This window comes from Equus quagga, chromosome 13 (assembly GCF_021613505.1).
Source record: "Equus quagga isolate Etosha38 chromosome 13, UCLA_HA_Equagga_1.0, whole genome shotgun sequence".
In the NCBI taxonomy this organism is placed as follows: Eukaryota; Metazoa; Chordata; class Mammalia; order Perissodactyla; family Equidae; genus Equus; species Equus quagga.
Window position 1 is genome coordinate 97005940 of NC_060279.1, and position 16347 is coordinate 97022286.

Sequence of the window (16347 nt, forward strand, 5' to 3'; positions counted from 1 at the left end):
CGCCGAGCAGAGAAACGGATTTGGTCAGGAGTCCGACTCCGGATTGGGTAGGAGCAGACTGGGGCGGGGATACGGATGCAAAGAAGAGGCCACGGGCAGGATTGACAGAGCCTGGAAGAGGAGAGGATTTTGAGCTGGCGAACGCGGTTTCTGACCTCAAAGGCAAGAAGGATGAAAATTGGGGGGGATACACGCAAGTTAACCTCCGCCTCCCTTTGCAGATAATCTGCCAAGAAAACCTCTGCTCTGCGATTTGTGTCTTGCTCACGGTCTGATTGGCTCATTCCCAATACTTCAGTTTCCTTTCATTGGCCGAGAGGACACTACCATCCCCCAATTGGGCTGTTTTCTCATTTGCTTGTATGTGATACTTAAGCTTAGGAGCCCCCCTCCAGTACCCAGTGCAGCAAAGAGCTTTGAGTCTGTGAAACTCTGCCCAGCAACCACTGACGTCACCACAGTCAGTGAGTTGATTGGCTAAATGCAGGAACGCGGGGGAAACATTTCCTTTATAGAGCCCCACCACAAAGACCACAGAGACCAGCAGTTTGCACTTGGCTGATGTATTTGCATAAAGCCGGGGAGAAAAAAACAGCAAGGACGGCGGTAGGCTGAGCTCACTGGCAGTAGAAATCCCATTTCTGAAAGAGAAAGGGGAAACCGTGGGGAGAAACCCAGCGATCACACCACAAAGGATCAGTGGTTTTAGCAAAGCCTGTGGCGGCAGGCGCCGGTTTGGCTGCACAAGTGCTATGCAAATTAGCCCAGGGCCCTCTAATCTTTGCACCTCTCAACTTCACCGGGACTTAGAAATCACTCCCCATTTTACAAATGAGAAAACTGAAGCAGGGAATTTGTCCCAGCACGCAGAACTAGGCTGCCGGGAGCCAAGGGGAGGGGCATCTTTGCCCATCATCACAACCCAAGGATCCTCCCTCCAGATCCCTGCAGGCCCCCGAAACACTCACATCTGTCTTCACTTCGATTTTGCCAGGTTTCAGAGTGGACTCCTCGCGTACAATGCTACTGGGGAAATAGCCCAGGCGAGCAGCCAGGTCTCCATAGTAATCTCCCTGAACCTGGAGAAGAGGGGTTACAAGGCAGGGTCTGGGAAGATGGCAAGCTCGTTCCTGCTGAAGACCTTTGCACTCTCTCTTCTCCCTGATCTCCACATGGCTGGCTCCATCTTTATGATGGAGACTCGGGTCTCAGCTTAAAAACCCGCCCTGACCGCCGGATGTAAAGTAGTCATCTGGTCACTCTGTATTAATTCTCAGAGCAGCGCGTATCTGCTGATATTTTTGAGGACTTGTCTCCTTCCATTAGAATAAAAGGGATCATTTGCTGTTCTATCTGCAGTGTCTAGAACAGAACTTGGCCCCACAGCAGGTACCCAAAAGTAAAAGTAAAGTAGATCACAGTAGCCCCCCAAAACTATTTCAGTTCACCCCCTCGAATTTCCCCTTCAAGAGCAAAATTAGGGTGCACTCCCACCCTAGCCCCACACCCTTTCCTCTTCTGTTCTCCCAAGACTCACGCTGCCTCCCCAGAAGAGCCGCCCTCGGCCCTTCAGCTTGGAGTAGACATACACGACTTGGCCCCTGTGTATGGTCAGGAAACGGCAGTCGGGGGCCACGTAGTCCTGAAGGGCCACAGCCATGGAGATGGGGTCTGGGGAAGGAATAGAAGGGAATGACAGGACCCTCCTCACAAGATAGCAAGCCAAGCCCCCACACCCGCCACCCCCCAACTCTTACGGCTGCATTCCTCATCAGCACACAGCTTCCGATCAGCCAGTTTGGGCATGGGGCCTCCGACACTAGGCCCTGGGAAGGCAGACAGCAAGATGATGACACCGAGGAATACCGGAGACCAAGCCATCGTGGATTATGAGTGAGAGTGCAACCAAGGGGAAATGGGGTCTCCGATTTCCTCCTGCCCCACCTCTCTCCAGCAGGACAAGGAAACCTGTGTTCTGCCTCTTGTCCCCGCCCTAAAACAGTCCCAAATTTCGCCCACACCACCTAGAGGCTGCTACCCAGCCAGAACCATTTCAAGGGCAGGGTGAGGGTTGCCTGCCCAAGGAAATGCCCAGTAGGCCCAAAGCAGCCCAGGCCACTCCAAGTGACAGCCACCCCCTCAACAATCAGAGAGGCCCAGACAGGCAGGTTGACATATGCAATTCTATCTTCTCCTGAGTCTGCTTGGGTACCTGGGCCCCTCTGCTGTCCCCTCCAGGGACAGAACCAGAGGAGCCGGTATGGAAAACTACCTTGGAATTTCCTGTGCTGAGGGGCAAGAGAAAAAGGCAGCCCTTTGATGGCAGGAACAGCCCCAGCTCTCAAGTACTGAAAGATTACATGTTGGGCCCGAGGCTGGAGCGATGCCCTACCAAGATCACATTTATCCTCACAAGCCACTTCCTGACCCGGTGGCCTGGGCTAAGCTAGTTCTCCTCTCAGAGCCTCATCTGTAAAATAAGGATAATAAGAGCTAATGGTTATTTATACAGCATTCACCATGTGTATTTTCATTAACTCACATGGATACTCTGCATCTCCTCAAGAGGGGCTATCATAACCCCAGTTTACGTGGACATGGAAGTGTAGCTTTAAGGAACTTGTCCAGGGTTACAGCCAGGAAGTAGGGGGGCTAGATTTGGCCCCAGGCCCACACCCACACCACCGAGCTTGGAGTTCAGGTGTCCAAGAGAATAAGAAAGCGCTGGAGGATCTGAACTCCAGTCTCACCTCTAACTGTGAGCCTCAGAAATCCCTGCTGAACTCACTCTCCTGAGCATCCAGTTCTTTCCCCAAGCATTCTCTCACCTCTGGGACGGCAAGTCCCACCCTTTTGTAGGGGGAAGAGGATGAACACACACAGGCTTAGAGAGGGGAGGACTTCATGAGGGGCAAAGACTGGCCCTAAGCCATCCCTACATACCCAACACCCACCACCAAGTCCCAGGAGAGGGTAAAACAGCTCTACTCCAATGTCACCTCCTCTGAGGGGCTTTCCTGGATCCGTCCAGTCACTGTGTGCCAGCCCCACCACCCCATCACTCCATTAAGTCAGTTCTGTTTTTATCAGAACACAATATTTGGAATTAGCTTATCTATTTTATTCACCACTGCCTAGCTTATGCCAAGAACAGTATTTAGCACATAACAGGTACTCAGCAAGTATTGCTGAATTTATTGAGTGCTTACTAAGTGCCTGGCAGTGGGGGGTGTGTGTTGGGGGCAGTGACAAGTACAAACAATATAGAGATTCCTCTTTATGCAGGAAGACAATGAAGCTCAGAGTTCCAGCATCAATTGCTTATGGGAACAGCTAAGGGGTGCCCCAGGCAGACAGCAGAAGCCAGGATCTGCTGACCACGGAACCGGTGGTTGCCCGTGTGGGGGTGAGATGGTTCCACTCGTCGTCTGCAGTAACACTGTGCCTTTTGGTGAGGCCGGCAAACCCTCTCCATTCAGTCTTTCAGATCCTACAGGACGGTGTGCACTTGGTGCCAGAAGTCTCCATCACTCCGGACACTCATGTTCCTCTTTATGGGAGAAAGCCGAGCAGGGGCAGACTTGGGCTCACAGCCTTGGCAGAAAGAAACATCCCAAGAGAATTTAACACTATGTCTTATGTATTTTGCTTCGTGGTTAATTTTCTACTTCTGGCAAATGATCTCATTTTCCTATCTATATGGGATGAGAAAGGGTTTTAACCAATATTTTGTTTTTGAGTCAATTTAAAATTTCCCAGGTTAGGTGTGGGACAGACTGCTAAGAAAGGTCCCCCATTCAATCTGCCTTTCTTATCCATAGCTTCAGCTGGGTACGTGGCTGTCCAGCCAGAAATGACATCTCCTAGACTCCCCTGCAGCTAGGGCACAGGAGGGGAATTTGGTTCAGCCACCGGTCCGGGCCTCCTGGCCGGCAGCTGGCCAGCAAGGGAGAGCAGCTGTGCTTGAAGCGGCCACACTCTTCACCCCAGCATCCGGTCAGTAGCTTCCCACGTGTGATCAGGTCAGCTGGGGACCCCCAGCAGCAGCAGCGGCATCTTCCTCAACTCTAGCCTGCAGCTCCATCAGGTGCTGCAGACTTGAACTTGAACTTGAACTCTCAAACCCAGACTGCCACTCCTACCATCCCTGCAACGATTTCACGAGCACCCAATTCCCTCCCTTTTTCCTGAACGACCCAGAGTGGTTTCTGCAGGACTCTTGCCACAACAGAAGGCACTTTCGTGAAGGTTAGAAAAAAGTAAAGAAAAACCTCTTCCTTAACACTATCGCATTAGCAAATTGTTGGAACTGTCTACAAAGTGAATGGTGTGCCATCAAAGGTGGCATCCTTGTGCGGCACAGAACCTGCCCAGTGTACATGGCAGCCTGGTCTCAATTTCCTGCCCTGAATGCTGATTGAGACAAAACAGAAATCTCCCGGAGTAGTAAAGGTGGCTTAAGCTTGGACAATATTACTACACCACTCCGTGTGTCACCAAGGCTGTAACCCCCAATGTGCCGGGAGGTCCAAATACCCAGAATATTCTGATGTGCAGGGAAGGGAAACAGAGAAGACAAGAAAATAAAAACAACAAATGGTTGTGAAAAACCGAACCTCAAAAAACCACTTTAATTCCGGCCTAACAGCGCCAGGTGCAATGTCTGGGGACAGACTCTGGGTACAATGCTGTGTGGCGACCACTCACTCACACACGGCTCCAAGAAGGCCCCCAAGGGGGACTTACCTTCAGGGGGCTGAGCCAAGGGGGGAGGGGTGGCCCCAGAACAGGGGGCGGGGGCAGGCATGGGGAAAGGGTGCTACTTCTTGGCAAAGGAGATCTTCATGGCGTTGTTCTGGGTGATCTTAAAGCCCTGCAGGGCGTCACGAGCGGCCCCTGCCTGCACCTCATTGTCAAACTCCACGAAGGCGATGTCGTGCCGCCCGGGGACCAGCCGGACCTCTTTGAAGCCAGGGAACCTGAGAGAAGGGGACAGACCTCAGGGATCCAGAGTCAGCATTTCCCCCTAACATTGTGGCTTCTGGTGGGTAGAGGCCCGGGATGGTGCTGAACATCCTCCAATGCAGAGGACGGCCTCAATAACAAAGAATTACCCCGCCCCAATAAATATACTAGTGCTAAGTTGAGAAACCCTAATATAAACAAGTGCATACAGCGTAAACATATGATTTTAATAAGAAATTTTAACACGAACACCCATGTGACCATCACTTAGATCAAGAAACAACACTGCCCCACCCCCATCCTTCCCAAACCATAACCCACCCACCTCCGCTCCAGAAATAACCACCACCCTGAACCCTATGATCTGCTCTTTCATTTCCCTCTTCTCTTTCCTACTTCCTTCCCCATTAAGCAATCACTCTCATGTTTACTGGGTATCCTTTTTTCCATCAGCATTCTTAGAAAACACATATTGTTTTGTTGACATGCTATCAACATGGTATTGTTTTTCTGTTTTATCCAGTTTCTCAGAATTTCCTCCCAGTGCTATCATGAAGAACCACCCACAGTGCTGGGGGGGAATCAGAACTGGCTACCTCAAGATGTGTCTCTAGCTTGCTTATTTTTAAGAACAAAAGACTCTGAAAGAAACCTTGACCTTCCCCCTAACTGCCTACAAGATAATTTCAGATAAAAGGCCTGTCCCCAGGACAGGCCATCACCACAGATAACTCTGGGTATCAGTAGACAGGGAGGGTCCTGGTTAAGCCCATTCTTATCTACCAAACACTTGCTTTTCCATTTCCATGAGAATTGCCTTCCTCCCCTTTGAAGCCCCAAACCACTACCCCCAACACCCTCCTTTGTCTGTAGCTGAAGATAGGGCGATCAGAATTGGCCACCTCACTGCTCTTTCTGCATCTCCGGTGCTGCTCTCTCCCTTCTCCCAGGCTGCCTCCAACTCCCCATCTACACCCCTCGGACAGTGTTAAGAATTTCTTTAGGATATGAGATCAGAAGCAGAGCCGCCAGGTGAGCACACTGCCCAACTTTTGGTTACCCTCCGCAATGGCAATGGCCTCGGCGGTCTGCATCCCGTCAGCAGGTCAAGAGGGTTCAAACACCTCCTCCCACACTCGCAGTTTGACAGCCCTGATTTTGCCAGTCTAGCCAGCGTTCAATGACGTCTCGCTGCTGTTTTACATGCACCTTGCATGCCTCCACTTTAGAGACCGGCAAGATGAGGCCCAGAGCCTGGTCGCCCACCCCATGAAGGCTGGCATGCCCCGGCTATGGCTGAGCTCCAGCCTCATCACCACCACACCCCTGTCCTGCTTGCAAAGCATAAGCAGCCTCAGGGCTCCATCACCAGAATTCTGAGGCCTGTCCCCACAGTGACAAGCTTCTGGCTATCGCCCTCCAGCCCCTGCCCAGACACAGGCCCCACTTACTGGTTGAAAAGCATGGACAGCATGAGCTCGTTGGTCTCCTCCGGCAGGTTGGTGAGGAACAAGATGTGATTTGGTGGATTTTCGGAAAGCTGCGGGCGAGACAGGAGCCTGTGAGTCTAGCAGAGGATCTACGGCCCTCCTGCTCTCCATCCCCTACAATGCTTGAATTCTTGCTAGCCCTTCACCTGACATAGCCTCTGTTGCTGCTATCTACCCTTCTCTGCCCCCACTAACCGTAAGCCACCAGAGAGCACTGCCGTATCCATAAGCAGACGCTCAGCAGAAGTTCACTGAATGGATCTAGGTGCTGGCCTCTGCTCCAGCCTCACCAGAACCTTCCAAAGCTCCTCCCACAAGTATGCCACACCCTCTCCAGTGCACACCCCCATCCTCATCCTCCAACAGCACCTCCTCAGGGAGGCGTGCCCAGACCACCTAACCCACAACAGCGCCCCTACCCATCCCCTCCTATTATCATGCTCTGATTCTGACTATTGACAGGAGACCCCAGAGGACTAGACACTTACAGGCTGGGCAGGCGGCATCTGCCCCGGCATAAGCTGCTGCGGGGGCATGGCACCCGGTGGGATCTGGCCGGGTGCCAGGCCTGGTGGTGGGATCATGCCAGGCGGCGGCATGTAGGGAGGCTGGCCCGGCATGTGGTGCATGATGCGGGGCGCCTGAGTCATGGGCGGCATGCCCTGCGGAGAGAGGGAGGGCAGGACTGAGGGTGAGGCCCGCAGGGGACAGGAGACGTGCTTTCAGTGTCAGCAGGAGGGGAGAGGAGAATGGGCTGTTAGAGGAAGCCCAGGGTGTGAGAGACACAGGGAGAAAGACCCAGACTCGGAAAGAGGCAAAAACGGCACCCAATGAGAGATGGAGCGAAACAGACCGAGGGCCACAGAGGGACATTAAATCAGAAGGAGTTAAAAATAAATTTTAACGTAGAAAAACTAGTCAGTATGACCTAACTTTGTTTAGAGATATGTTAAAGAAAGAAAAAAAGGACTACAAAAGAAATCAAAACATTAACAATTAACTAAAAGCGGTGGAAATAAACACCATACTGAGCATGCCGTACTTTTGCTTCTAAAAATAAACTTTAAGGAGAAAAAAAGAAACTCAGGGACGCACAGAGAAAAGTGACAGTGGACGACAGAGCTGGACGAGGATGGGCAGGGCAGGTGCAGAGACAAATGGGAGGGGTGGTGGTGTGGGAAGGAGAGAGTCCAACGGCACACAGCACAGGCACCCAGGGGAGATGGGGGCTGCCAGAGCTGGAACCACAATCTGAAGTCATATATGGACAGAAAGCTGGGTGCAGGGAGGGGAGGGCAAGTGGGGAAGCTCGACACTAACCCAGACAGCGCTGCTGACCCAGAGAAAGTGTGAGTTGGACAAACAGAGCGTGACCATCAGAGAAGCCGACACGAAGACTCGGAGACCTGGGAGAGGGGTCCCAGCCATCCACCTTGTCTCCAGCACTTGGTGTTTTCTGTATCCTGTTTAGAAAACAGGATGCTTCCACTTGTCATGCCCTTACCAAGGTTGAAGACATTTTCCTGTTTTCTTCTAGAACCTTTATTGTTTTTGCTGCCACTTTCAGGTCTATGATTCATCTCATGTTAACTTAGATAGAGTTGAGGTAGGGCTAATTTTTCCCTTACAGACATCAAATTGGCCCAGAATCCTTTACGAGCAGAAAAAGTCCTTTGACCCCTGGATGGAGGGGTGCCTTGATCGCATGTGGAGTAACCATACACGTTCAGATCTGTTTCTAGACTCTATTCTGCCCCCTGGTCCACCTTCCTACCATTACGCCAACACCTCACCATCTTGACCACTATCACAGGTCCCCTGGCTTGTCTAGGCCTCGTCTGCCTTGCTTTGCCTTTCCAGGCATTTAGAAACAGCCTGTCAGGGTTCCAAAAGTTCCTGTTGGGATTTTGATTGGGAATTGTGTTGAATCTTAGATCAATCTGGAGAAGTGACATCTTAACAACCGCGAGCCTTTCCAGCCATTTGCTGACGTCGCCCCCAGCCTCTCTCGGCACCGTTCTGCAGCTTCGCTCGGGCCGTTATGCCCACCTCTCGTTGGATTTACTCCTCGGTGCTATTTTTCAGTTTGAAGTCTACTTGTTTGTTCCATGTTGACCTTCTATCCAGCGGCCTTGCTAAATTAGATTCACTTACTAATCCTAACTGTTGGTTAGTGGTTTCCTCTGCATTTGCTACACAGACACGGACTTAAAAGACGCACAATGCGGAATCAAGGTCAAGGAGAGAGAGGAAGCAAGAGACTGAGACACAGAGAAAGAGATCCTGAGGAACAGGCAGGAACAGGCATTTCCGAGTGGAGATATCATTATTCAGGTGCTCAACTGCCCCCCAGAAGACACCCCTCCCACCCTGCCCCAAGCCAAGCCATGTGGCTGAGGACGGCCAGGGGATGAGAGGGCTGTGTCTCTGGGCCCTGGCTTACCGGGACAGGCCCCTGGACAGCGCCCACCACGGGGGCAGCTGCCCCACCCTGCACGGCCTTCTTGGCAGCTGGGGTCTCCTGGCTCTTGGGCTTCCTCTTCTCCCGCTTGCGGTCCCGCTCCACAAAGGTGCCCTTCATCTTGGCAATGATGTCCGAGTCGGTCTTGGCGTACTGGATGCGCTGCCAAACAGAGGAGACGGGTCAAGTGGAGTGGACCTCAAGCCAAATCACCCAGGTGGAAAAGCAGGCCTTCCCAGGAGCTTGGTGAGCAACGTCATGAAGACCACTTGTCCTCAGCGTCCTCATCTGTAAAACGGGGATTGTGACGTTCCCACTTCCAAGGGTGACTGAGGACTAAATGAGTCACATGCTTTGAACAGTACCTGGCACGTAGCAAGGGCTCAGTCAGGGGGCTGCTGGGATTCTGAAGGAAAGACGGGATGCCTGGCCCCCACAGCCACCTGAGGGTGTACCCTCGGAAAAGGAAGGTACTATCAGCCTATTTCCTGAAGAACACTGTGTATGGTTTCGTTCCCTAGGAACAAAGGAAAGTTAAAGTACAAAAAAAAAAGTGGCCGGCCGGGTGGCACAGCAGTTAAGTTTGCATGTTCCACTTCGGTGGCCCGGGATTCGCCAGTTTGGATCCGGGGTACAGACATGGCGCCACGTGGCAAGCCATGCTGTGGCAGGCATCCCACATATAAAGTAGAGGAAGACGGGCATGGATGTTAGCTCAGGGTCAGTCTTCCTCAGCAAAAAGAGGAGGATTGGCAGCAGATGTGAGCTCAGGGCTAATCTTCCCTCCCAAAAATAAAATAAAATAAAATAAAATTTAAATTAAAAAAAAAAAGTGCATTGGAGAAGGGGATGTGAAGTGTTGAGAACTGAAATTTTCAGTGTGGCCGGCAAAGGCCGCTTGAAGGGACACTGGTGTAGACACACAGGGAGGGAGGGAGTCATGTAGACACCCAGGGAAAGAGCATTCTAGCAAAGGGAACAGCCATCCAAGAGGCCAGTGTGGATGAGGAGGGAGGAGACAAGGTTACAGAGGCAGCAGGGACCTTGGGGACCATGGTGAGACTTTGTCCTTTCCTGAGAAAGCCGGAAGCCGTGGAGTGTCTCGAAGGAGCACTATGGTTGTGGCATAGAGGAGCCTGTGAGGCGCAGAGGTCAAAGCAGGGGCACCAGCAGGCAGCTGCTGCCACACTCCTGACGAGGGACAGCGGTGCCCGGGACCAGCGGGCGGCAGGGGAGGGGTGAGAACCAGGCAGTCAGGGGATGTTTTGAAGGTGGAGCTAACAGGAGTCCCCAACAACTCACACATCCCCAGCCCTGATTTGGGCAAGAAAAGGTGCGGAGACTCAACACAAAAAGGTCGATGGTTGTTACACCTCAAAAGCTACTTAAGTTCTCTCACTCCGCTTTGGAGGCCCAGGGTTTCGCAGGTTCGGATCCTAGGCATGGACATGGCACTGCTCATCAGGCCTTACTGAGGTGGCGTCCCACATGCCACAACTAGAAGAACCCACGACTAAGAATATACAACTATGGACCGGGGCGGGGGGGGGGGGGGGGGGGTTTGGGGGAAAAAAAGCGGGGGGGGAAAAAAAAAAGATTGCCAACAGGTGTTAGCTCAGGTGCCAATCTTAAGGAAAAAAAAAAAAGCTACTTCCTAGCTGCTCCCGAAAGGCAGTGGAAAGTACGGCGACTCTGGGTCCACACACCCAGAGGCGACAACAGGCAGGAGCTAAAGGGCTGCCCTCTCCAGATGGAGGCGAGGGCCCCCGCCTACTGTCTTCCACACGAGCTGACCTGCCAGGGACCTGCACACACTGAGACTTGTCACCTCCCCAAGGGAGCTGGTCCAGGGTATTCCAATCAGGTGAAACGTGAAAACTTTGAGGCACAAGAGAAAAGGCCTGAAGAACCACAGATAGAGTCTGCTAGCAACAGGGCAGAATTCTAGTTCAGGGCAGGGACTTCAAACCTCTCCTCACCACCCAGACTGCCGCCCCCGGGCCGTCCACTCAGCCTCCTGAACATCTGCAGCCCACCCCTTCCTCCCATCCCATGGCCCCTGCCCTGCTCCTGGCCCAACCTCTCCTGCCCGGGAGCCCCACTCAGCCTCACCTTGGCGAGCGGGCCCTAACGTTCCTCCTCCAATCCACTCTGCGCAACAGCCACGGGCATCTCCCTAAACCCTCCCATGGCTCCCCAGCCCCCTGGGAATCCAGTGCACTTTCAGGACAAACCCCAGCTCCTTAGCCTGACTTCTGACACGCTCTCCAGGTCACGCCCTCCCCATCACTTTCCACCCTTCACTCCAGCCAAATGAATCTGACTCACTTCCTCAATTACTTACTTCTTGGTTATCTCTGGGTCTTAGTCCACAGAGTCCCTCTGCCTGATACTTTCTCCCTCTCCTCCCCCAGCTCTCTCTCCCTCTCCTTCAGTCTCACCTCCTCCAGAAAGCCTTCCCTGAGCCCTCTCACTAGGTGCCAGGCCTCCTCCAACCTCCCCCAGCTCTGTGCACTACCCCCAACCCAGCCCTGACCCCTCTGGGTCGCCACCCTCTGGTGACAGGCTTGTCTCTCCCACAGCATTGTGGGTCTGAGAGGGCAGGGCTGGGGGCTCCTTTGGTCACTGTGTGTCCCCACACCCCAGTACAGTGACAGTGAAAGCCGAGGGATAGGAAGAGAGACTCCTGTCCTTAAGAGACTGGACTACAGGTCCCAGAAGTCCAGGCCCACCCAGTGTCCTACAGCACTTGGCACATGTGTGCACACACAGGCATGCTCACACGCACATCCTCCACACCCCCAGTGCTCACCATGGGCTTGTCGTAGAAGGGGAAACCTTGCATGGAGCGCAGGGCGTTGGTGGCGCTGCTGACCTCCTTGAAGATGACAAAAGCCTGGCCCCTCATCTTCAGGCTCCGAGACACCAGGATATCCAGGATCTGGCCAAACTGGGAGAAGATGGCATACAGGGACTTCTTCAGCTCTGCAGAGGGGGAGGGAAAGATCCAGGGGTGACCAGAGGCCTTGGTACCACGTCCTGGGGCTTGAAGTCCCTTTTTCAGAAGGAAGTGCAGCCCAGAAGAGAAACCATCAGTCAACTGACAGCCTACCCAGAATGCCGTGGGTCAGCAATCCCTCAAGAGCCAGCAACACCAGCAGCAGCCAAGAATGGCCCCAGTGGTCATGTGCATCCGCTGTAAGAGGTGGGCAGTAACAATACCCACCCACAGGGCTGCTGTATGAGGAACGAGCCATACTTACAAGGGCACACAGCCACCGCCCCAGAAATGCACACTCTTTTCATTGTCCCTAGCACCTTGACACAGGCCTGGGTGATGTGGCCCTGGCTGACTTCTCCAACCTCATCTCTCCCCACACTCCATCTCACCCTGGTATCTCCAACCACACTAGTCTCCCGACCCTTTCTCGGGCCCGTCACACAGATTTCTGCCTCAGGACCTTTGCACCAGCTGCTCCCTCTCCAGGAACCTTTCTCCTGATGTGTACATGGCTACTTCCTTCTAGTCACCCAGGTCTCAGCAGAAACGTTGCCACCTTGGAGGCCTTCCCCGACCACTCTGTCTAAAGAAATGCCCCCTCGTGTCACTCTCCCCTGGCCTCGTACTCTACCTGCTTTTCCTTCAGAGCATTTTCCACCTCCTAACATGTTTACTTGTTGTCTAGCTCTCCTTCTGAAGACCTACAGCCCATCCAATTTGTTTTACACAGCATCCCCACGCTCAGCACAGGCTCCAGCACACAAACTTCACAAACATTTCCAAGGAAAAAGACACCATGAAGCGCTTGATGGAAGTAACTTCATTAAATCTCACAACAGCCCCACGAGGGAGCAACTGAACCGTCTCCGTTTTACCAAGATGGAAGCAGGATCTGATGTTTATCACGGGCCTAGGAGGGGTGTCCCGAGGGTGCCGGGAAACCCCTGCAGAGCTGGGAAGAGCCAAGTCCACCTGAGTCCAGTGTCACCGCAGCTCACTAGCAAGATGCCTCCTCACTGGACAGCAAGCGGAAGTCAAACTAGACTCAGGAAGGACCTCTCCTACCGCCTGGGCTGGAAAAGGGGACCGATCTTACGCAAAGAAGGTATCTGAGCTCAAACGGCTAGTGAAAGACATTCTAGGGGAGGGAAGAAATGAAAATGTGTGTGTAGGCAGGGCAAGTGGGGTTCAGGGGGAAGCCAGATTTTCTTTTCTTAATGCTTTTTGGTGAGGAAGATTGGCCCTGAGCTAACACCTGTTGCCAATCTTCTTTTTTCTCTTTTTTTTCCCTCCCCAAAGCCCCAGTACCTAGTTGTCCATCCTAGTTGTAGGTCCTTCTAGTTCTTGTGTGGGATCTGCCACAGCACGGCTGGATGAGCAGTGCTAGGTGTGCGCCAAGGATCTGAACTGGCGAACCCTGAGCTGCCGAAGCAGAGCACGCAAACGTAACCACTCAGCCACGGGGCCGGCCCCACAAGGGTGTTTTGAAGCAATTAACCAAAATTCTCCCGGTGATATTTCTGTTTGCTTTTTTTTTTTTAAAGATGGGCACCTGCACTAACATCTGTTGTCAATCTTTTTTTTTCTCTTCTTCCGCAAAGACCCCCAGTACATAGCTGTAGATTCTAGTTGTGAGTGCCGCTGGTTGTGCTATGTGGGACGCCGCCTCAGCGTGCGTGGCCTGATGAGCAGTGCCATGTCCATGCCCAGGATCTGAACCAGTGAAACCCTGGGCCACGGAAGTGGAGCACACGAACTTATCCGCTCGGCCGTGGAGCCAGCCCCGAAATTTCTGGGTTTTGTCTCTCTCCTCCATCCCCATGACCCCAGCCGGGGCCTCAGTCATCCCACTGGACTCTGGGCCTCTCCCCAGTGTCCTCCCTCGCCCACCCAAGTTCACCTTCCGCAGTTGGGAAGAACTTTCACGACTGACTGCATCCCTTGCCTGGCTCCCGATGCCCTCAGGACGAAGTCCCATGCTGCACCCGGCTCACAGGGCCCCATGAGCCACCAGGTCACGGCTCCCTGGAAGCTGCTCCTCTAGGCCTCAGGGACACCAGATTACCTGTAGTTCCCAGAATGCCCCAGCTCTCCTTGGGCCCCAGCTATTTGCACATGCTGGTCCAGGTTAGGAACACTCTTCCAGAATGTCTCCTCCTCTACGAAGCTGAATGAATCCCTCTTTCTATGAATGAATTTCATGAACGAATTCCTCCATGAAGGCAGGACCAGGACTGTCTGAGCCACCAGTGCATGCCCAGCCCTGCAGGGTGCTGGCTGGGCATGATGCTAGAAAGCACATAGGGGCTTTACGTGGCTTGTTGTTTTCAACAGCAACTTTACTGGTAACCTGAAACTTAATCCCAGCAAGCTCCTTCGGTTCTCCCGACAATTTTCTCGAGGTGATGACGGGAGCTAACCTTCATCCAGCCCCTGCTAACTGCCAGGTACCATAAAAACAAGGGCTGCACGGAGATTTAGCTAATGTAATCCCCGTAACATCCACGCCAAGCAGGTATTATGTTTTGCCCAGTTTTCAAATACAGAAAGTGAGCTTCAATAAAGGTAAAAACTCGCTGGAAAAAATGGAACAGTATGTTGGATGTCAAGAATCAAGTCCTGGGGCCAGCCTGAGGGCGGAGTGAGTAAGTTCGCACATTCTGCTTTGGCAGCCCAGGGTTTGCAGGGCTGGATCCAGCGTCAGATCCTGGGCGCAGACCTACACACGGCTCATCAGGCCATACCGTGGCAGATCCCACATAGAAGAACTAGAATGACTTACAAGTAGGATATACAACTAGGTACTGGGGCTTTGAGGAATAGAAAAAAAAAAGAAGAGGAAGATTGGCAACAGGTGTTAACTCAGAGCCAATCTTCTTCACCAAAAAAATAAAAATAAAAAAGAATCAATTCTTTTAGCAGAATTCCACACTGGTGGCCTCAGTCACTTTTCCTTGCTGTGTGACCTTGGACAAGTCACATCACCCCTGAGTCTCAATTTCCTAATCTAAGAAATGGGAATAATAGCTCCTTCCTGCAGGACTGCTGTGAAAATTAAATGTGATCAAGATTCCGATATCAGCACCCGGCAGAGTGCTGGCCATCACGATTATTCTTCGCATTTTTAAAAATTAAAGTATTAATAGTCATTTTCACTTTGGAACAAAACATTTTTTTCTTGGGCTCATCACTGAGGACACAACAGTGACCAGGGCAGTCCCAATTCTTACCCTCATGAAGCTCAGAGGCCAGTGGAGAGACAGCCCCATGACAGCCCAGAACGATCTGGGCGAAGGGGGAATGTCCAGGGCCTGTGGGAAGTCAGAGGCAGGCACCTGAGGGGAAAGGGGGTGGGGAAGACTTCCTGGAGGAGGGGTCCTGTAAGCCGAAACCCTGAAGGATGAGCAACAGTGACCAGGTTACCGTGCCGTGCCCGAGTGTGAGATGCGCGGAGGGAGTGGTGAAGACAGAGGAAGCAGCACGTGCAAAGGCCGAGGGGTCAACTCTAACAGTCTGGCTGGAGAAGGCTGAGGAAGACAGGCGGATACCGGGGATGGAAGAGGGGGCCGGCTCCTGCGGGCCAGCCCGGAGTCTGGACTATTACGAGAACTCACCATCCTTCTTGATCTTCTCGTTGAGGTTGTTGATATAAATAGTGTGGTTGGGGCGGGTCTCGGGAACTGCCATGGAGTGAGGTAGGGCTGAAAAAGTGAAGAAGGCAACCTCAGCCCTGGCTTTCTCCAAATCTTTTGCCCCAACGCGGGCTGCCTAGAGATCTTCCTCCCAGGAGGAAGTCAGGTAGGGCGTGGAGGAGGGAAGAGACAAGCGAAGCTCGGGAAACAAAGCGAACGCAAGACACCGCTTCTCCTCCCCGCGTGCGAGGGAACTCTCGAAAGCGCTACTACGAGTCCCAGCATGCTCTACGCGATCAGTAGGCGGAGCGTTCTAAGTGGCGATTCCCATTGGCCCAAGCGCTCAGAGGGCAGCCCAGGAGAAAAAGCCCGGATGTAAGAGCCCGTTGGGGAAGGAGAGATGACTTTGTGGCGCCCTGGCCTCGCGCAGCGGGAAAATAGTTTCCCCACACGAGGCGCAGGAAGGCCCGGGAGCCAAGCGATACGCCCGCCCGGCGTCGAATACCTCCTGACCCATAGATTACTCACCGACAGAACCGCAGCTCCCGCAAGCGGCGCCTGCTACGTTTCTGAGCGCCGGTCACTGAGCTTCCTCTCCTGGCCCCGCCTCTGTCTTTCTGCAAGCCAATCCCCGCGCGGACACTCGGTAGCTTGGCCAATTAGAGTAAGTCTCGCCCCTGGGCCCAGATCTTGCCAATCGAAACGGCATTTGGATTCCCGCCTCAGCAGGAAAGCCCCGCCCACTCCCCGCAAACCCTCCGCCTTCTGCTGTGCCCGGGGCTACGGACCAATCAGTGA

General features: G+C 53.1%; 2 protein-coding genes across 4 annotated transcripts; both read right to left on the bottom strand.

Moving 5' to 3' along the window:
* Window positions 1–547: 547 nt before the first annotated feature.
* MIA (MIA SH3 domain containing) lies at window positions 548–1898 on the bottom strand. The gene is made up of 4 exons (XM_046684138.1): window positions 1758–1898; window positions 1538–1671; window positions 969–1079; window positions 548–641 (listed from the first exon to the last, which is right to left on the bottom strand). The coding sequence occupies exons 1-4, from the start codon at window positions 1879–1881 to the stop codon at window positions 618–620; spliced, it is 393 nt and encodes a 130-aa protein (XP_046540094.1). The 5' UTR covers window positions 1882–1898; the 3' UTR covers window positions 548–617.
* Window positions 1899–3458: 1560 nt separating this feature from the next.
* SNRPA (small nuclear ribonucleoprotein polypeptide A) lies at window positions 3459–16226 on the bottom strand. 3 transcript variants are annotated; one of them, XR_006891744.1, is made up of 8 exons: window positions 16078–16226; window positions 15532–15618; window positions 11729–11901; window positions 8899–9078; window positions 6944–7117; window positions 6417–6505; window positions 4747–4979; window positions 3459–3594 (listed from the first exon to the last, which is right to left on the bottom strand). XR_006891744.1 is itself a non-coding variant. In XM_046684136.1 (7 exons), the coding sequence occupies exons 2-7, from the start codon at window positions 15602–15604 to the stop codon at window positions 4820–4822; spliced, it is 849 nt and encodes a 282-aa protein (XP_046540092.1). In that variant the 5' UTR covers window positions 15605–15618; window positions 16078–16226; the 3' UTR covers window positions 4601–4819. The 3 variants fall into 3 exon arrangements, 2 of the variants coding, with proteins under 2 accessions (XP_046540092.1, XP_046540093.1); XM_046684136.1 differs by lacking the exon at window positions 3459–3594 and having other exon boundaries at window positions 4601–4979; XM_046684137.1 differs by lacking the exons at window positions 3459–3594; window positions 16078–16226 and having other exon boundaries at window positions 4601–4979; window positions 15532–15818.
* Between the last annotated feature and the right edge of the window lie 121 nt (window positions 16227–16347).

Coding starts and splice junctions, on each gene's coding strand:
- SNRPA (XM_046684136.1), bottom strand. CDS start 15,604: ATGGCAGTTCCCGAGACCCGCCCCAACCACACTATTTATATCAACAAC. Junction 6,506..6,943: donor AGATGCCGCCTGCCCAGCCT/GTAAGTGTCTAG, acceptor TCTCGCCCGCAG/CTTTCCGAAAATCCACCAAA. Junction 4,980..6,416: donor CTGTCCATGCTTTTCAACCA/GTAAGTGGGGCC, acceptor CCCTTCTCTCAG/GTTCCCTGGCTTCAAAGAGG.
- MIA (XM_046684138.1), bottom strand. CDS start 1,881: ATGGCTTGGTCTCCGGTATTCCTCGGTGTCATCATCTTGCTGTCTGCC. Junction 1,672..1,757: donor TGCTGATGAGGAATGCAGCC/GTAAGAGTTGGG, acceptor TTCCTTCCCCAG/ACCCCATCTCCATGGCTGTG. Junction 642..968: donor AAATCGAAGTGAAGACAGAT/GTGAGTGTTTCG, acceptor TTTCTCTTTCAG/AAATGGGATTTCTACTGCCA.